Here is a 20,946-nt window from a genome sequence, read left to right on the forward strand (position 1 = left end):
TTTCAGACCATTCCGATCTTACACACCCTTAAACCCCTAGAAAGCTGGCAAAAAGAAATTCAAAAATTTATTTGGAATAACAAAAAAGCCAGAATTAAAGCAAAGATATTGTGCGATGAGAGAAAAAGAGGTGGATTGGGTTTACCAAATCTTAAAATATACTACTTTGCGGCTGTTATGGTGTGGTTAACGGAATGGCTGTTATTGGAGGATGACAAATTATTAACTTTAGAAGGATTTCACATGAGGTTTGGATTTCATGGGTACTTGTTTTATGAAAAACGGAAAGTACACAAGAACAGTACCATTCATGTAGTATGTAAAGCACTGTTATATATTTGGGAAAAATTGAAACCGAATCTGTGTCGACATATCCCTTTAATATGCTCCCCACACGAGGCCTTAATGGGAAAAGAAAGTATACCGAGGTCCAAATGGTTAAGATATGGAGATTTAATTAAAGTCGAAAAGGAATTAGCTGATTTAAAATCCCAAGAGGATCTGAAACAAACAGGAATCGAGTGTCATTGGTACCTATATATGCAAATTAGAGAGAGATGGAAAATGGATAGAAAGACATATGGTATTAATGGGAAGAGGTCAGAATGGGAAGAAATAATAAACAAAGGAAAAAGAAAACTGATAACAAAGTTTTACAAAATGTTGTTAACCTGGGAGACAGAAGATGAGATAATAAGGGAAAGCATGATACGCTGGGCCCAAAATATAGGGAAGAGCCTGGATTATGAGATGTGGGTTAAAATGTGGAAATCTGTGAAATACACTGCTAACCAAGATATAAAAGAAAATATTTATAAGATGTCTTACAGGTGGCATATGTCACCACAAAAAATCGCACATATGTTCAAAAATAGCAGTCCACACTGCTGGAAATGTGAAAGTAAGGTTGGGTCATATTTTCATATGTGGTGGTTATGTAAGAAAACAAAAGAATTTTGGTTAAGAATATACAAAGTAATCACTGCAGATTTAAAAATACCAATTGTTTTTGCACCGGAAACTTTCTTACTAGGCATGATAGACGAAAAATTGGATAGAACATATGGTAAATTAATCTTCTATTTGTTAGCATGTGCTAGAATTGTTTTTGCTAAAGTTTGGAAGTCCAACCTAACACCTTCAACTGAACAATGGCTTATAAAAGTTCTGGAAACCGCCGAAATGGATAGAATGACTTCTTGGATGAAAGAGAAGAATGAAGAACAAATAAAAAGAGAGTGGGATCTTTTTTATGTCTATCTGAGAAAAGAGTGGAAAAATGTTTTCCCATGACAAACTGTAATAGAAATATTAGAGGCTTTAGTTATTTAGTTTGTTTTGATTGAAAGCGGGATTAAGACTGTTATGTGCCACATATTATATGCAATAAGCAGTTAAAGAGTTTACCAGAGGAAAAAAGATGTAATTAGCAAAGCAAGTTCTCTCAAATAAAGTAAGTATAGTATTCATAAATATATATAAATTCTTAATGGGTTGAGAGACAGGTTACGTGAAAGGAAGTAACTTGGAAAACATTAACAGATAGAACAAAGTATAATTTGATAAAAGAATTGTCAAACCAGATAGCCGGAAGCAAGATTTATGTTGCATGTTTTTTTTTACTGTAAGAGTCAAGAGAGACTATGTATTCTGTTTTTATGTCAAGTCAATTTGTATTATGTTATGTTATGTGGTGTTGTGTTGTGTTATGTTGTGTTTTGTTTTGTCTTTATAAAAACTGTAAAAATTAATTAAAAAAAAAAAAAAAAAAGGAAAACTAAAACATTAGGAAGCACTTCCTGACAATAAGACAAATTTGGAACATTAGGAAGAACTTCCTGACAATAAGAGCTATCAGTTGAACATGCTGCCTTGAAGAGTGGTGGTCTCTTGTTTGGATGTTTTCAAACAGAAGCTGGATGGCTATCTGTCAGGATTGCTTTGATTTTGAGGGCAATTTTGTGACTCCTGCCCATCAGCACACTTGATTCTATCAGTACCCCATAGAAAGAGTTTATTATTTTGTAGTACAGTATTTGGTTTTCCTGCAACAGAACATTTTGTGAATTAAGATGTTAAGGGTTTATTAAATACACAGCACCATCAATCTACATGGTACCTTACTGTTTATCGTAGATGAAAAGAGACCACATCCTGTCCCCAAGGAGCTTTATAGAAATCTCTACTTGTAGAGATACAAGTAACTTAGCAATGGATGTTGAAAATGCAAAAATGTAGTCACTACAATTGAGAATGACAAAGGTCACCTTCAAGACATTTTGCTGCCTCAAGTGAAGGGCAAGCGGGTCTTCTTGCAGGTCCCATTTTCTGTACAGAAGCCAGCTGGATAGAATCATAGATCTGGGAAAGACTACCTAGACAAGGAGGAAATAGAAATAGTAAAAGAACTCTCATACCTGGGATCATAAAATGACAGGAACATAGAATGCAGCCAGACAATTAGAAGAAGATTAAGAATGGGGAGAATGGCTATGAAAGAACTAGAAAAGATCATAACATGCAAAGACATACAACTGAGCACAAAAGTTAGACTGATACAAGCAATTTTATTCCCCTTTACCATGTATGGATGTGACAGCTGGACAGTTAAGAACCAAGAAGACAAATAATAAAAGAAAATAAATTAATTTGATTTGTGGTGTTGGAGAAGAGTGTTGAGGATCCCATGGGAAGCCAAAAAAGACAAACAAATGGGTCTTAGAGCAGATCAAGCCAGAAGTCTTCCTGGAAGCCATGATGACAAAACATAGACTGTTGTATTTTGGACATATAATGAGAAGAGAGGACTTAATAAAAAAAAAATGTTGAGAAAGGTAGAGGGAGGTAGAAAGAGAGAAAGGCTGTGTGCTAGATGGATGGACTCTATTAAGGAGGTCATGGGTATGAATTTGCAGCAACTAAGCAGAGCAGTGGAGAGTCTTGGAGATGTCACATCCACAGGGTTACCATCGGTCGAAATTGATTTGAGGGCAATTAACAACAAAAACAAGGGTTATCCAATCCAAACCTCTGCCATGCAGTAATACATAATCATAGCACTCGTGAGAGATGGCCATCCAGCCTCTGCTTAAAAACATGTTTCACTGTCAAACAGTTCTTACCATCAGGAAGTTCTTAATCTACTGAATCTTACTTTAATACTGGCAAGAGGATAACATCTTCCATGACAGTTGTCATAGCATTCAGTCCTCACTGCCGCTTCTTGCCCCCCAGTTCTGTTGTCCAAGGTGACTGTGTTTAATGGTAAGGCCTGCCTTGACACAGGAAATAGGGTATGTAAGAAAAGATTTGAAGAAAGACAAGTGGTACTGTATACATATTCAAGGAGGAATTTCTGTAGAGGGATGGGACCCAGTGTCTGTGGGGTGGTGAATCAAGTCTAGTTTTGACTAGCTTTAAAGGAGGTGCTCAAGGTGCTGAAATTATTTAGGAGAAGGCGTGGATTAAAATCCAGAGTGACATGAGAGCCACTAGCCACCACTGGATGGGTCAGAAGGTGAAAATGTGGGGTATCTTACTAGATCAAAAGAAATTGGTTAGCTGTGTGACTTATTCTATGGAAAAATGTGTAACTGAGAATTCTGTAGTAAGGTTAAACTAGTAAGTCATGGGAGTAGGCTTTTTCCCTACTTTTCTGTTCATAGAGCTGCTTCTTTTAGTTATCATGAACCTTCAGCGGGGTTCACAAGGTCAATTACGTATTTATCTCATTTGGGAACATGCTAATATATTGATTTGTTGTTGTGTGCCTTCAAGTATAAATAAAATAAAATAAATAAGTCATTTACAACTTATGGCAACCCTAAGGCAATCCTGTCATGGGGTTTTCATGGCAAGATTTGTTCAAAGGAGGCTTGCCATTGTCTTCCCCTGAGGCTGAGAGAGTGTGACTTCCCCAAGATCACCAAGTGTATTTGATGGCCAAGCCAGGAAGCGAACCCTGGTCTCCAGAGTCGTAGTCCAACACCCAAACCACTATACCACGCTGTCTTTCTATATTGGTTCTACTGAGCTGCTTTATTTATGATACAAATTATGCTCTATTAAATTTATAGTTTGTTTTGTTTAGATGTTCAAAGGTGGGGAACATTGTTTGCAAACCTATTGGGAATTGAGGATTCTAAGGGGCTGCTTTTAAAGGTACTTTTAAAGTTTCAAAGTAATGTTGTTGTTGTGTGCCTTCAAGTTGTTTCTGACTTATGGTGACTCTAATGCAAACCTATCATGGTTTTTTCTGGGCTGAGAGTGTGTGACTTGCCCAAGGTCATCCAGTGAAGTGAAGAGAATGTTTATTGATTGCTGGAAAACATCAAATGAGTTTGTTAGAGCTCATTGGGTTATGACCATCATAATACTACTATTGTTATTGAAGAGGCTCTGCTTAATCTTTTACAAGGAACTATAGTCATTTGCTAGTTCCAACTAGAGTGGACCCACTAAATCAGTGTGTGGATTTGCCTTTCAGCGATTGATTCAATATGTCTATTCTAGTTGGGACTAGCTATTGGATTTGGGCCAGCATCTTTGTTTAGAGAGAAACATTCTGCTTTTAGGACTTGTAGACTTGTAGATCTTATCAGTGATCTGACTCAGATTGTACATGGCCATGTGATACTAATATAACACCTGCACATGTCGGAGCTTGACTTCAATACTATTACTTGTTTATTTCAGTAGTCTTCCTCTCATTCAGGATTTGTCTCCTTGCTTGTTTTGAGGACCGAATTACAGAAAAAGCATATGCTTTGTTAGGCACGAGGCCCCTTTCTCCTTAATGAGCAAAAAGGTGTGGTGTATAGATATGGTGAAACTGAATTGTCCGCATGGATAACATCTGTGCACCTGAGGAAGTGAGCTACTGTCCACCAAATTTCAGGCTATAATAAATTTGTTTCTTTTTAAGGAGTTAAGAAGACTCACTGTATTTACACCAGCAGATATATTGTTCAATCCAGTTGCTAGTGTCAGTTATATTAGACCTATCTAATCCACAAGAGCCAGCATGGTTTGGACTCTGGAGACCAGATTTTAATTCCCACTCAGCCATGAAACCCACCTTGGGCAAGCCACACTCTCTCCACCTCAGAGGAAGGCAATGGAAAATGTATTATTATTATTATTATTATTATTATTAATTATATCCCACCTTTTCCCCAAAATGAGAGTCAAAGTGGCTTACAATTTAAAATAATAAAATTAAAAATATACAAAAGTGAAAAAAAAAGAGCAAGCTTCCTCTGAACAAATCTTGCCAACCCCATGGTAGTGTTGCCTTATGGTCACCATAAGTTGGAAGCGACTTGAAGGCACCCAACAACAATCAACGGGACAAAGTGGTGATTTATAAACCTGCCATAGATCAATAGGTCTATGCTAAGTGGAAGTAATAATTGGATTTTTGCAGAACATGAGTACTCCTGAAGTGTGTGTACATTTGCAAGCAAGTTTAGACTCAGAAAAAGGAGGAATAAAAATAGGAGGAAGGAACATCAACAATCTTAGATATGTGGATGACACCATACTACTAGCGAAATGCATCATAGATTTGAAACAATTACTAAGAAATATAAAGGAAGAAAGTGCAAAGGCAGGCTTCCTGCTGAACATAAAGAAAACAAAAATAATGACAACGGAGGATCTAGATACACTCAGCCTAGATAATCAAGAAATTGAAATAGTTAAAGATATCTCGTATCTTGGATCAAACATTGATCAGAATGAAAACTGTAGTCAAGAAATAAGAAGACTAGGAATGGGGAAGGCAACCATGAAAGAACCAGATTAAGATCCTAAACAGTAAAGATATACAACTGAGCGCTAAAGTTAGAATCGATGAAACCATCGTATTTCCCATCGCCATGCACAGATGGAAGAAAGTGGGTAAGAAGAAAATCAATTCATTTGAGATGTGGTGCTGGAGAAGAGTGGTGAGGATACCATGGACAGCCAAAAAGACAAACCAATGTCTCCTTGAATAGATCAAACCTGAACTCTCCCTGAAATCCAAAATGGCTAAACTGAGCATGACCTGCTTTGGCCAATAATGCTAGGAGAGGTAAAGAGAAGTAGAAAGAGGGGAAGATTGCATACCAGATGGATAGACTCAATCAGATAGGTCACAGGCATGGATCTACTAGTACCTAGACTGAGAGCAAGCTTGATGTAGTGGTTTGAGTATTGCACTACGACTCTGGAGATCAGGGTTCAATTCCTGCTCCAGCATAAAAACCCACTGGGTGACTTTGGGCAAGTCACACTCTCTCAGCTTCAGGGGACTGGCCATGGCAAACTTTGAACACATCTTGCCAAGAAAACTCCATAGGGTTTTCACTTTAGGTTTGCATTAAATCAAGAGGAAGGAAAAAAGGAAATAAAATAAAAATATGAGTACTTCTGAAAGGAAAGGAAGATGGTAAAGATAAGGAATTTGCTACAATTGAAAATCTGCCTGGCTTCAAACTGTTATCTGACTGAAAGTACTTTCTAGTTCTGTCAATCTGAGTCCAGCATGTTATATGTGACTGTTAAAACTGTCTCATAGGTTTTGCCTTAAGATTGCCATAAGTCAAAAATGACTTAGAAGCACATAGCAAAAGGAGAGCAATGGAGGACATAGGGGCTTGGAAGTGTCTCAACCACAGGGATGCCATGAGCAGATGTTGACCTGGGAGGGCAGTTAACAGCAACAATGAGGTGACCAGACTTGGTCCTCCTTTCCCAGGGCACGTCCTCCATTTCAACCTTCTGTCAGAAGGAATTCCACATTGTCTTCAATTTTGAGCATGGCTAAGAAGCATTAATTTACATTTGTATTAGAGTTTTTAGCTCAGGGTGACCAGAGATTCCCCTTTCCCAGGGAACATCCTCCAGTTCAACATTCTGTCAAGAAGAATTCCACAATGTCCTCCATTTTGAGCATGGCTAAGAAGCATGAATTTATACTTATATGTTCCTTTGTATGTGTTTTTTGTAGCATTTTATTGCGTCAGGTCTTACATTGTGGTTAAATGTACATTTTTGTGGTGCTTTGTCCTCCTTTGAGGACACTTGAATAACAACAACATTTCCAACAGCAGCAGCCAGGATGGGGCCCCTGAGGGCGTCGCCCATTTCGCGTCCTGAGAGAACTCCTTCCATTTCCTTCGCTCGTTCATCGAGGGCTGCGCCTCTCTCTTCCTATTGGCCACTTCGACACCTTCAGAGGCATAACAGCTGCCAGGCTTTTTGTGAGGCTCAGAGCAGCGAGAGCGCATGCGCGAAGGAGCGAGCGAGTGTAAACGGGAGGAGTTTCTGTAAGGCTGATGCTTTTGAGCTGGGATGCTAATAAGGCCCTCACGCGCAGCGTCCGTTGGGGCGCTCGTGCTCTTTAAAATGGTTCCACTGGCCCCGCCTCCCAGGGGAAGGCCTCAACCAATCGCGTCGCGGGGACGTAGAAGTAGATGAATAATAAAAATGTCTTGGAGGGCGAGGCCGTGCGAAAATGGCGCATGCGCAATCGTCGGGAGGCAGCCCTGAACGGATGTTAGGCTATGCGAGGCTCAGACGCACGAGGGCGCACGCGCGAAGGAGTGAGTGAGTTTTAAGCGAGCGTGAATGGGAGGAGCTTCCGTAAATTAGCCGATGCTTTTGAGTGGGCGGAGCCGGGATGCTAATGAGCCCCTCACGCGCCGCGTCCGTGTGGGGCGCTCGTGCTCTTTAAAACGGCTCCGCTGGCCCCGCCTCCAGGAGGAGGGCCTCGCCGCCTCAACCAATGGCGTCTCAGGGAAAAGGGTGCGCGAGCCGGAGACGTTGAAGCGGACGAATAATAAGAGACCTTGGAAGGAGAGGCCGCGCGAAGTGGCGCATGCGCAGTCGTCGTTAGTTGATTTGTATTGATGATATTATTGTCGTTATCCTAGTCCTCCCCCGGCTGCTGCTTCGACCTTTTCCCGCTCCGCCTCAGGCCCTCGGACCCTTGACGGCGAGTAGCATGTCCGGCCGCACCGCGCCTCCTCAGGAACCGACGGCGACGGCCGCCGCCGCCGCGCAGCAAGAGCGGGGCCTGTCGGGCGCCTTCCCCTTGGTGCTGAAGAAGCTGATGGAAAACCCGCCTCGGGAGGCCCGGACCACCGGTGAGGGAGGGAGGGAGGGAGGGAGGCCTCCATTTTGCCCGCCTTCGATCGCGTCCCTTCTTGTCCTTCGTGCCTCTTCTTCTTGTTCTTGTTTGCAGAGAGGTCTTGTGGCGCCTTTGGGACGAAAGGAAGAATGGGCATCATGGGCTTCCTAGGCTCCAGCCCACTTCCTCAGAGGCATTGAGGCTGAAGGCCTGGAAAGCTCATGCCGCCAACTTCTTCCTTTCGCTGAGTCTCAAAGGCGCCACAAGATCTCTCAAGAAGATCTCATTATCCCGCGCTTTCCCCAGAACTGGGACTCAGAGCGGCCTCACAGTATTAAAAGCAATACAGTTAGAACATAGAAAAGTGAGACATGAAAACAGAATTAAATTGTTACAATGTTAGAATAGGTGGCTGTCAGCGGGGAAGCCAGGTCCAACAACACACTGCAGAAATAACCCACTTTGAAACCGCTTTCACTGCCCTGGCTCAGTGCTGGGGGATCCTGGGAATTGTAGTTTGCTGTGGCACCAGAGCTCTCTCTCTCTCTCTGGAAGAGAAGGCTAAATCTCTCACAAGACTACCGTCGCCCAGGATTCCCTAGCGCTGAGCCAGGGCAGTGAAAGCAGTCTCAAAGTGGATTGTTCCTGCAGTGTGTTTTGGACCTTTGTTGTCCCTGTTGTGTGTCTTTGAGTCCTTAGTAGCCACATTGCTAGACAAGAACGTTTAGAAACGCCTGTTAAAAAACACAGCATCACCAACGATCTTCCGAAACAAGGGATCGCTTGCGCTGCCTATTGCAAAGGGTCAGCATTAATTTGTTGTTGTGGGCCTTCAAGTCCTTTGCAACTCACGGGGCTTTTCTTGGGAAGTTTCTTCAGAGGGGGTTTGCCATTGCCTTCCTCAGAGGCTGAGAGAGTGTGACTTGCCCAAGGTCACTCAGTGGCTTTCTGTTGCCAGGCCAGGATTCGAACCCTGGTCTCCAGAGCCATCGGCCAACACCCAAACTACTACACCACTCTGGCTTATAGGTGCTTAAATGAAAAGGTCACTCCCTGTGTTCCTGTGAAGTGAGTCTGGGCAGTGTGGCCAGGGACATAGCCAAGGGGGGGGGGATCTTGGGGTCTGGACCCCCCTTCCATTAGAAAAATGAATGATGTGTGCTGCTGCGCCACCACACTCAAGCCCCATTATAATGGTGGCACTTAGTCTGGACCCTCCCCTTCCTAAAATCCTGGCTACGTCCCTGGTGTGGCACGAGTTCATATAAGCTGCATCCACATTGCAGAAATAACCCAGTTTGAGAGCGCTTTAACTGCCCTGGCTCAATACTAGAGCATTCTGGGATCTGTAGTTTCATGAGACATTCAGCCTTCTCTGTCAAGGAGAGCTCTGGTGCCACAATAAACAACAACTCCCAGGATTCCCTAGCACTGAGCCAGGGCAATAAAAGCAGTCTCAAACTGGGTTATTTCTGCAGTGTGTTCTGGAGTGAATGCGCACCAGGGAGAGCGGAGGGAGTCGCAGGGTCCGTACTGCGGTGCCAGGGCAAGATTTTAACCTCCGTTTCCAGAGAGTCCAGCTGCAGCTGCCAAACCAGAAGTGAAAAGGGCATGTCGTTTTTCCTCTCCCCTGAGACAACTGAGGGGGATTCGTGGGGCGGGAGTCATTTCCAGGACTGTTGTTGTGGAAGGAATTAAAAGCTGTACTGCCAAAAAAGAGAGAGACCGTGTTTCAAGTGTACTTGTTTGTGGCTGCCCTTGGTACTTGAGAAATCCAGGATGGAGGTACTCTTGAGAAATACTACCATGTGGTGGGAAGTGGCTCTACATAAGGATGTGTGTCTGAGAGTTAGCTAGAGTTTTTGGTGGCTTTTTCGGGCTATAAGGCCGCTTTCTGGAAGAGCTTATTCCTGACATTTCATCTGCGTCTGTGACTGGCATCTTCAGAGCATGCTGGCATGGAGGTATGTGGGGCGCATATATATATATATATATATATACACACACACACACACTGCGTGACCCTTGGTTGAGAGGAAGTGATTTACATGGTAATCTCTGTGTTGGTGAATTGCTGAATGGCAAAGCCTCGGGGTGTCTGTTTAATTAGTGACTCACTGTCTGCTGGGAAACCCCTGTAACCCTGGGTGGTTGTCATTTGCACTTGCTGGGTCTTGATTTTGGTGTTTTTCAGGACTGGTAGCCAAACTTCATTTACTTTCAGGGTTTCTTCTTTCTTGTTGAAGCTTTCTAGGTGTTTGTGATTTCAGTGGCTTCCCTGTGCATTCTGACCCGAAGCCTTCGATTTCACATAGCTAGAGTTTGTTGTTGTTGTATGCCTTCAAGTCATTTTTGACTTATGTCAACCTTACTGTGGTGTTTTCTTGGCAAGTTTCCTCAGAGGGGTTTTGGCATTGCCTTTTCTTGAGGCTGAGAGAGTGTGACTTTCCCAAGATCACCCAGTGGGTTTCCATGGCCAAACTGGGATTCAAACCTTGCTCTCTCAGTGGCCTAGTCCAACACTCAAACCACTATAGCGCACTGGCTCTTACAAGATATTAACCGGTACTGCAAAAAAAAAAAGTGAGATAATGTGTTTCACGTACACTTGTTTGTGGCTGCTTTTGGTACTTAAGAAATCCAAGATGGAGGTACTCTTGATAAATATACCATGAGGTTGGAAATGGTTCAGCTACGGATGGTATGTGTGTAAGTTTGTGTTGTGTGCAAGTTGTTTCCAACTTCGGGTGGCCTTATCTTGGGGTTTTCTTGGCAAGGTTTGTTCAGAGATGGTTTGACATTGACTCCCTCTGAGGCTGAGAGTATGTGACTCGCCCAAGGTCTCCCAGTGGGTTTTATGGTTGAGCCAGGAACCAAACCCTGTTCTCCAGAGTTGTAACCCAACACTCAAAAACCACTGCACCACGCTGGCTTCAGGGTGTAGGTAGACTGATAGAGATTTCTCCATCTGCATTCCAAAATGGATGTGGATGTAAATATCTTTGGATCTCACCTGTGGATGCGTCCTGCAATGCTACCTGTTTTGATTATATCTGCTGGAAAGGGCTGAAAGCTTGATTAATTATCTCCCTTCCTTCCCTGTGGTTTGAATTAATACAAGTTTCCACTCTGTGATCTGAGAAACAAAAGATCAGCAATGAATATTTGCTAAAATCAGGTCCAGAACACACTGCAGAAATAATCCAGTTTGAGACCGATTTAACTGCCCTGGCTCAGTGCTAGGGAATTCTGGGAATTGTATTTTATTGTGGCACCAGAGATCTATGACATAGAAGGCTAAATGTCTCACAGAACTACAGTTCCCAGGATTTCCTAGCACTGAGCCAGGGCCGTTAAAGCAGTCTCAAGCTGGATTAATACTGCAGTGTGTTTTGGACCACAGTATCTGTTAATCTTTCTCCAGTTTTGTACATTTAATTACTCATCTTAAATCACCAAACTTTTTGTTTTGTTTTGTTTTGTTTTGTAGAAGAGTTTTGTTTTGTTACCCAAGCCCCTTCCCCACCCCCATTCCCCATCTTTGACAGCCTCTGTCTCTGTAAGAGAGTTCAGAATAGCTGGAATACTGCAAGTTTTCTGTGTCTGTGTTCCTTCAAATTGCCTGTCGACGACTTATAGTAACCCCATGAATTTCATAGGGTTATCTTAGGCAAGGAATAATCAGAGGTAGCTTGCCATCGTCTTGCTCTAAAATATAGCCTACTGCACCTGGTATTCCTTGGTATACTTGTATATCTAATAATATAAAAAATTAAATAACATCAGTATTTTCCAGGCTTAGTGAGTTACCTAGAATTCTCATTTTACATTCCATCCAAGTATTAACCAGGGCTAACCCTGCTTTGCTTCCTAGTTAAGACAGGATCTGGTGCCTTTAAGGAATTTAGGAAGACTAGCAGTCCTGAAAGTGAGGCCATTTTTTCTTGCTTTCCAGCTTAAGCAACTAATATGGCTTATAGCAGTGATGGTGAACCTTTTCAGGTCCGCGTGCCAGGGGCAGGGCTGTGTGCCGGGGGCCCGGATTCTCCCTCCGCCCTTTCCCTGCCGGGAAGGGTTCAGGGAGGAGGGTCAGTGGGCAAGCACCAGTTTCCCCTCCTTCTCCTGGACCTTTGCTGAATCTCAGCTGTCCTTGGAGGGGCAGCTCAGATTCAGCAAAGGCCCCTGGGAGGAAGAAGGAGACGGCAAGCGCTATGCCCTCCTCCCCCCAGAACTTTGCTGAATCTCAGCTGTCATTGGAGGGAACGCAGCTGTTTCTGAGCCCCCCCACAAGCCGTTTTTCTCCCAGAGCTCTCTCCCGGGATAATTGATTAATTATCTCTCCTCCTTCCCAGTGGTTTGAATTAATACAAGTTTCCACTCTGTGATCTGAGAAACAAAAGATCAGCAATGAATATTTGCTGAAATCAGGCCCAGAACACACTGCAGAAATAATCCAGTTTGAGACCAGTTTAACTGTCCTGGCAGTGGCCCAGAGGAGGAGGAGCTGGGCTGTGGTGGGGGAAGATTGGGGCCTCAGCGCTGCCATTTGCTGTGCTTTTGCTGCGGTGGCAGGAGCCCTAGCTGGCTAGCTTTCTCCTGTGGCTCAAAAGCCATGAGGGGCCCGGCTGGCTGGCTAGGCCCCAGAGAAGGCTGCTGCCACGGCAGTGGCCTTCTCCAGCGGCTCCAAAGCTGCGAGGGGCCTGGCCGGCTGGCTAGGCCCCTGGAGAAGGCTGCCACCAGGGCAACAACCTTCTCCGGCGGCTCAAGAGCCGCGAGGGGCCTGGCCGGCTGGCTAGGTCCCCAGAGAAGGCCACTTCCACGGCAACAACCTTCTCTGGCCACTCTGGAGCCGGGAGGGGCCTGGCCGGCTGGCTATACCCTCACAGAAGGACACTGCCGTGACAACGGCCTTCTCCGGTGGCTCAGGAGCTGTGAGGGGCCTGGCCAGTTGGCTAGGTCCCCAGAAAAGGCAGCTGCCTCAGCAACAGCCTTCTCCAGTGGCCCGAGAGCTGTGAGGGGGCTGGCCGTCTTCTAGGCCCCAGAGAAGGCCACTGCCGTGGCAATGGTCTTCTTTGATGTCTCAAGAGCCGCGAGGCGCCTGGCCAGCTGACTAGACCCAAGAATAGGAGACCGCCATGGCAAGGCCTCCTCCGGCGGCAGCGGAGCCCCGTGGGGCCGCCACTGCCACAGCATCTAGTTGGCAGCATGAGCTTTCCTAGACTAAAGCCCACTTCCTCAGATGCATAGTTTCACAGGTACGATCTCGATATCTTTGAATTCTACTGTTGTCTGCCTTTTTTAAAATAATTAATGTTTTTAGTTTCTAGTTGGTTGTGTCCTCCATTTTTCTTGAATGTCCTACATTTCCAGGAAAATCTTGCCCTACATTTTACCCTACATTTTGTCCTACATTTTTTCTATGTTTTGTCTCAGTTTGGCAGTAGCAAATTATGGCAACCCTGCGTCCAGACAGTGCACAGCATCATGGTGCTCCTCTGGTGCTGCATCCATATGACACAGTGCCAAAGGAGCACCACCAAGCCACAGCAATGCAGCTGTTGCATCTTTTCCAGGGTGCAAAAAGGAGCTGCTTTTTGCAGCTTCTTTTTGTGCCCTGGAAAGGCCATTTTAGGGCCTGTCTGAACAGCCCCTTACTGTCCACTTTCCTTAGAGTGGCACTCGCTTCTGAATAGACATGCAATTGTAATTTTATCCTTTCATGTGCTTAAAAGTTACATATTGAAATAGAAAGGACTGTTTCATCATTTATTCCCAGAGTTTTTGTGCTTTATATATGTGAATTGGCCACAGATTTGTTTGTAAAGAAAATTCTAATAGCTTTTAAAACAATTGATTTACACGTTAACTTTGATTAATCAAGGTTATTTTGTATCACTATAGTTGTATATTCCCCTTTCTAGGAACTGCAAAACAGAAGTGGTAGAGTTTACCGTCAGTGCCCTCTATCCCCTGTTCCGTCTCAAAACTGTTTTGTTTCACCTAGTTTGCTGTGCTCTGCCTGAAAATTTGACCATGTGATACCGTTTAGCAGCTGAGTAATAGACGTGTGTGAACCAGCCCTAATTGAAAAATCACTATTAATAATAATTCTTCAAAGATTAAAGATATTCTGCTTCTTTTCTAGATAAAGAGAAGAAGGAAAAACTTGAGGAAGATGAAGCAGCAGCAGCTAGTACAATGGCAGTGTCTGCCTCCCTTATGCCTCCCATCTGGGACAAAACTATTCCTTATGATGGGGAGTCTTTCCATTTGGAGTACATGGATTTGGATGAGTTCCTGTTGGAGAATGGAATTCCTTCCAGTCCTAATCACCTGGATCTGAATCAGAATCCGCTCCTGCCTGTGGCTGAACTAGAAGGAAAGGAACCTGCCAGTGCTTCTGCTGCCACCGCCACACCATCCCCATCATCTTCCACAGTGGTTTTCCAACCATCAGAAACTACCACAAGTTCAGGTATGTTTGGTACTAAATTGGGAAAGCGGCACATCTTACAAAATTGCTTAGGGTATGTTAGAAATAGTTGCAGAATCAGCTGTCAGATTTTATTTTTGTCTGCCTTTCAATTCCAGCTAATCTAAATCTTTCTTACAAAAATGATCTAATGTGTATATATTTGATGTAGCTGAAAGAAAGCTAAATAAAACTGCTGTCTTATACACAGTTCTAAAATTTATTTCAAATATTTTAAAGCTCCTATACCCTCATTGAGGGGCATACAAAAAAGAGTACCTTCAGTTACCAGACATAACAACCACATGCTGTACCTGCAGTCCACCTTGAAGCCACCCAAAAAAGGAGTGGCAAATAGCTGCTTCTTTTTGAGGCAGAAAAAAAGCTGTCTTTTCCGCCTACGCTGTGCCTGGAAGCTGGCTTCATGACACTTCAGTGACCTGCAGCAGGTAAACGTTGTACCTCTGAAGTGTAATGAAGGTGCCCCCATGTAAATGGTCACATGGCTTCCGGGCGGCTTGGAAGCATGCGGCGTGTAAACATCACATTCCCAAGCCTCTTGGAAGTCAGCGCAAAGGGATGATCTGTTTTGCCCCTTGGTTAATCTTCTTTTCCTTCTTTCTTAAAGAATTTCTGAGAGAGGCATAGGGGCTGTGCCAACCGGCCATTAAGGCCAGCCTGGGGGCAGAGTCGGGGCATAGCGTCCATACAATGCCTGCCTCAACTCTGCTCCCATTGCGATGTGATGCTCTACATGGCGTCTGGTGTCACGGCATTCCTCTGGCACTGTGTTTACACGACGCAGCGCCAGAAGAGCGCCTTAAAGCCACAGCACTGCAGCTATCACACCTTTTCCAGGGCGCAAAAAAGGAGCTGCTTTTTGCGGCTCCTTTTTGCATACTGGAAAGGCCAGAATGGGGATGTGGTGTGTGGTTGTTGTGACCCTGATCTGGGCAAGATGGAGGCAGCTGCAGGCTGCCCCTTCAGAGGCGATCCGCACAGTCCCACAGTCCCCCCCTTCCCTCTTTCTGAACTTACAGTATATTGACTCCCAGTTCTTATGAGATGCTAGTGTCTCATAATATTCCTGAAGGCATTTATCAGCATATTTCTCCTATTATAGCAATATGGTCATAGGCCTGGTCCCTGGTAGTCCTATTATTTATTAATCCCTTGTACTTTCTCTGGACCTCCTTAGCACACAGATAACACCAACTCATAATATATGTTTTGTTATTCAAATTGCTTTCCTGAGCTGTGATAAGAACAGGAAGTGCTGTCAACAGATGTTGGCATCCTGAGGTTTCTATAAGAACTTAGCATACCGCATCTGCCACAAAGGCTACATGATACTGGAAATAATAGTACTCATGACTTTTCACAATGGGAGTGAGTTTTAGTTGCCTTCTCATGAAGGAAAATTAGTAATGGCCCTCCTTGCTGTAATTGCATTGTATGAACCTATGCTTAAAAATAAGTTCACACAGCGATCAAAGTCCAAATCTTCTCCAGTTTTACTAAACTGTGTTCAGAGATAAAGCAGACATAGACAACTTCTGTGAATCTAGAAATCATACTGCTACTTGATCCTGCCTTGTGCTGGACCATGTTCTAGAAGAGTTTCTTTCTTTCTCCAGCATCTGTGGCTGGCATCTTCAGAGAAAAAGTACCTTTTGTTCATGTTACGGGCTTTCTATGTACAATCAAGGTCTAGCATACTAGAAAATAGCAGCCATACTTAAACAGATATGTTATTTAGCAAGTATAGATATCCTGCATTGGTAGAGTGGTGGGCCTAAGTGTCATGTATGTCATTTCACTAAAGCAGACACATGGAGTTGGTGCAGCAGAAAATGCTAATCCATGTACCTAATCCAACTAGTATCATCCTCATCAAAAGGATAAGTTGAAAGTGACTGGTCCTTCTTGCCTTACTGCCATCACTTAACTTGCTGACACCTGTGTTTCCTTGCATATCTGTTTTTTCAAATATCTGCTGTTGATAACAGTATCTCATTTCTAACTTTTCAATGAATTTGAATGAGTTGTAAGCTATTCCACTTAGATTACCATTAACCGGCTTGAAACGGTCTGTTTCTGGGCCCAGTTGCTAGTATCATAGTTTGTTTTTGGTGGATCAGGGATGAGGCAGGGATGTTTGTCCCGTTCCATGTCACAGCAGTACAGTGTTTGGTTTTTTGTCATCTTTCTCTTTCAAAATCGCTTTGCTGCTCTGGTTCATACTGCCTGAAGCCTTTAGCACAGCCATCTTGTCCCTTAGTTATTCTATTGCATGCATCGGCAACCTACGGCCCGCGGGCCGGATCCGGCCCGGGGAGGAGCCAGATCCGGCCCCCGCACGGTCCTGCCGCAGGCGCCGCCGCCGCCAAGGCCTTTGGGCCAGTCGGCAGCCTCCTCTGCCTCCTCCTCCTCTGCCTCTGTGCTCTCCTTCCCCCGGCTGGAGGCACCTCCTGCAAGTCCTTGTTTGCGCACGCGCACACCTTGCAAAGAGCAGCTCCTTCTCTTCAGGGAGCCTGGCAGGGGCTGGCCAATAGAAAAATGGCGGGGGCGGGGCTGTTTCTAGCACCACTCTGCCATTGGCCAGCCTCAATGAGAAAGTGAAACTTGGGAAGAGCAGGAGGATGCGGAGGAGGAGGAGGACCTCTGGCCCAGAGGGAAGGGAAAGGAACGGCTGTTTCCCTTTGGCTCCAAAAATGATCAACAAGAGGAGGAGGAGGAGGAAGAAGGTGCCGTTTCTAATATGCATTTCCCCCTGGATGCAACTGTATTCCCATGCCCATTTTCCCCCTGGATGCAATTGTATTCCCATGCCCATTTTCCCCCCGGATGCAACTGTATTCCCATGCCCATTTTCCCCCTGGATGCAACTGTATTCCCATGCCCATTTTCCCCCTGGATGCAACTGTATTCCCATGCCCATTTTCCCCCTGGATGCAACTGTATTCCCATGCCCATTTTCCCCCTGGATGCAACTGTATTCCCATGCCCATTTTCCCCCTGGATGCAACTGTATTCCCATGCCCATTTTCCCCCTGGATGCAATTGTATTCCCATGTACATTTTCCCCTTATTTATATATTTACCCCTTATTTATTGATATCAGTCAGCTTTTGTGATATGGGCCCACACTTTCTGAAGCCGAGAGAGTGTGACTTTCCAAATTGTCTTTCTGTGTGTTTTTTGTCCTTATAATGCTGCCTTGTTGTGACAATGATGGTGGTGGTGATGATGGTGATATTGATATCAGCCAGCTTCTGAGGCACGGCCAATGCAAGTTGCTCTGATTTTTACAAACTCATGCGCAGTGAAGAAAAACCAAAGTCCCTTGACCAAGTACACACTTCTGAGAAGTATAGTTGGTGCAAGACACATGAAACCGAGGGCAAATCACTTCTTGTTAAACCAGCTTTACATGTCAAATATGCATAGCCATGTGAACTCATGTTCAGTGTGAAACCCAAAGAGTTTGGTTATGCAGTAAGCCTCTGAAATATGCAAGAGGCCATGTTAAGTAAAGCCATGTTCAATGCCCAAATGTGCTGTTTGGAATGGGGGAGGGGGGTTGACCAAAAGGAAAGTACATTTCTGTCATCTGTCTAGGAATAATGCCCAAATGTCCTCTATTTTGATCATGGCTAAGAAACATGCATTTATATTAACATTTTTTAAAAAGCATCAATTTTTTTGCATGTCCTCCATTTAAAAAATGTGTCCTACATTTGAAAATGTTGTCCTATATTATTTATTTATTTAATTATTTATTTTTTGGCTTCGGCCCCCCAGTTGTCTGAGGAACAGCAAGCCGGCCCCCAGGTCAAAAAGGTTGCCTACCCCTGTTCTATTGTAACTAAGCCCAAGTAAACATAATTGAAATAATTACATATGTTCTTCATTTCTTCTTTCCTGGTTGTCTCCCTTGACTCTTATTTCTAGATAGTAAGTATCTTGGGGATGGGGATCTGTGCTCTCATTCTTTGTGAAATGTTGTATAATTGGAGGAGGGTGCTGAATAAATAATTATCTTTTCTCAGTGGGCTCCTTTTGAATCTGCTTCCTTTGTTACTCTTTTTCTCACACTGATGTGCTGTTGCAATGTCTCCTTTCTTTGTCAGACTCCTCACCAGATAATGAAAGACTGACTCCCAGCCCTATTGATCCAGACTGTGTTGAGGTTGATGTGAATTTCAACCCTGACCCTGCTGATTTAGTGCTGTCCAGTGTGCCTGGAGGTGAGCTCTTCAACCCTAGAAAGCACAAGTTTGCTGAAGAGGACCTGAAACCACAGCCCATGATTAAAAAAGCCAAGAAGGTTTTTGTCCCAGAAGATCAAAAGGTAACAGACTTGTTTTATTATAATGTTGGGATGGGATGTGTGTTGCATTAAAATAGTTTAATTAGTTTTCTGTGTTTCCTTAAAGTATATTGTTCTTTGGGTGGATGGTAACATTCAGAAGGTTCTGGAAATCATGACAGGGTAGATTTTTCAACTCTGCTTTCATAGTACTGATATTTGCCACAATTGGTTGACAGATTTTTGTATCTTGTATGTCTATCTTTGCCCCTTCTCTCTTTGCACATACATATACATTAAATATATATATGATTTACATATAATGTTTAAAATAGCAAACAGTGTTTAGACAAGTATACTTTGTTTCATTTGTTTTAAGAAAACAAAAATTAGTTGCAGTAAATCCAGCTGTTGAAGTAAATCCAGTCAGAGAAGCTGTTAATGACATGGTGTGATATGTTCTGTCTAATTGGTCCTGGATAAAATTTCCCAAGTAGATGTCAAAGATAGCCTCATGTGCCACATTAAAAAGGTAAAGGTTGTCAAGTTGTATCTGACCTTAGGGGGCAGTGCTCATTTCTGTTACTAAGCCGAAGAGCCAACATTGTCAGAGAATACTCTGTGATCATGTGGCTAGCATGATTGCACAGGACGCTGTTTACCTTCCCACCAGAGTGGTATCTATTTATCTGCTTGCATTTGCATGCTCTTACTGCTAAGTTGGCAAAAGTTGGGACTAATGATGGGAGCTCACCCCATCATGTGGCACCTGGGCCTTGAACTGCCAACCTGCCGATCTTGCAATCATCAGAATCAGCATCTTAATCACTTGAGCCACCACATCCCGCATACCACATTGCAGTCGTGTAATCTAGAGTTTACCATATCATGACCAACAATAGCATGTAGGTGGGAATTGCAGCCATAGCTAGTGACAGAGGAAGCCATAGATGCTCTATTACTTTTTTTTACACTTGTACTAAACTGTTCAACCCATTATTTTCCGCAGGATGAAAAATATTGGACAAGGCGGAAGAAGAACAACGTAGCAGCCAAGCGATCTCGTGATGCTCGGCGCCTGAAAGAGAATCAGATCACAATCCGAGCTGCCTTTCTGGAGAAGGAAAATACAGCATTGAGGACCGAAGTTGCAGAGTTGCGGAAGGAAGTTGGAAAATGCAAGAACATTGTCTCTAAATATGAAAGCAGATATGGACCCTTGTAAGCAAACTCTTTTCCCTTACTTTATCCCTTGGATTGCTTTTATTTCTGTAGAAACTCATAAGCAATGTTTATGTCACCTCTGTGTATCTTTAACCAAGATCCACTTCTGCTGACACAACTTGGTCAGATTCTTTATGATCTTTATATTGCAGTATGTCAGTTTTTAATATTTTAACAGTTTTAGTACATATTAAACTTGACATTTCTAATCAAATAACACTAATTTGGTTAGCTTGCTAACTTGCCAGCATTTCTACTTGCTGTTCAGCAGTTCAAATTAGGAAGAAAATACTTACTGCGGTGTTTTTTTTATTTTTACTTTCAAACTGTAATTTTTTTTGGGGGGGGGGGAATGGTGCTGGGAGAATTGTGAAATGATTGCTCCCTCCCACAAATTAACAAAACAAGTTATGTGGAAATTCATTTGAAGTGCAGGATTAATAACAGTATTCTCATATTCTATTAGGCAAAGTAAGTCATCTTTTTCAGTCCTAAGTCTTTTGATTCTGTAAGAAAATAAATACAGTTTGCCCTTGGTACCCACTAGGGTTTGGTTGCAAGATCCCAAGGGGATACCAAAATACATGGATGTTTAAGTTCCATTATATACAGTAGTGTAGTAAAAAGATGCCCCTTATATAAAATGGCAAAATCAAGGTTTGCTTTGGGGCAAGGGGATATTATCAAGCCATGGATGGTCGAATCCATGGATGCAGATGGCCAACTGTACTGATTAGTGAGTGCTGTTGTGTAAAAAATATTTATGTGGTTGTATTACTACTTAAAATTACTATAAAACAGTTATCCTTTTTGTATTTGAAA

At 43.4% G+C, this 20,946-nt stretch overlaps 1 protein-coding gene across 2 annotated transcripts in view; it reads left to right on the forward strand.

Moving 5' to 3' along the window:
• The window catches only part of TEF (TEF transcription factor, PAR bZIP family member), a 50,995-nt gene that overhangs the window by 16,850 nt on the left and 13,199 nt on the right, over window positions 1–20,946 (forward strand). Inside the window, exons 1-4 of one of the 2 annotated variants that reach the window (XM_089523706.1) lie at window positions 7,861–8,132; window positions 14,262–14,591; window positions 18,722–18,942; window positions 19,910–20,121. In XM_089523706.1, coding sequence (XP_089379832.1) covers window positions 7,991–8,132; window positions 14,262–14,591; window positions 18,722–18,942; window positions 19,910–20,121 — 905 coding nt within the window. In that variant the 5' untranslated portion in view covers window positions 7,861–7,990. Of the gene's footprint in view, window positions 1–7,860; window positions 8,133–14,261; window positions 14,592–18,721; window positions 18,943–19,909; window positions 20,122–20,946 lie in introns of those variants that run through there. The other variant, XM_089523707.1, reaches the window with a different exon arrangement.

Source organism: Sceloporus occidentalis, unplaced genomic scaffold (assembly GCF_023333645.1).
Source record: "Sceloporus occidentalis isolate IW3139 unplaced genomic scaffold, rSceOcc1.0.p SCAF_5, whole genome shotgun sequence".
Lineage (NCBI taxonomy): Eukaryota > Metazoa > Chordata > Lepidosauria > Squamata > Phrynosomatidae > Sceloporus > Sceloporus occidentalis.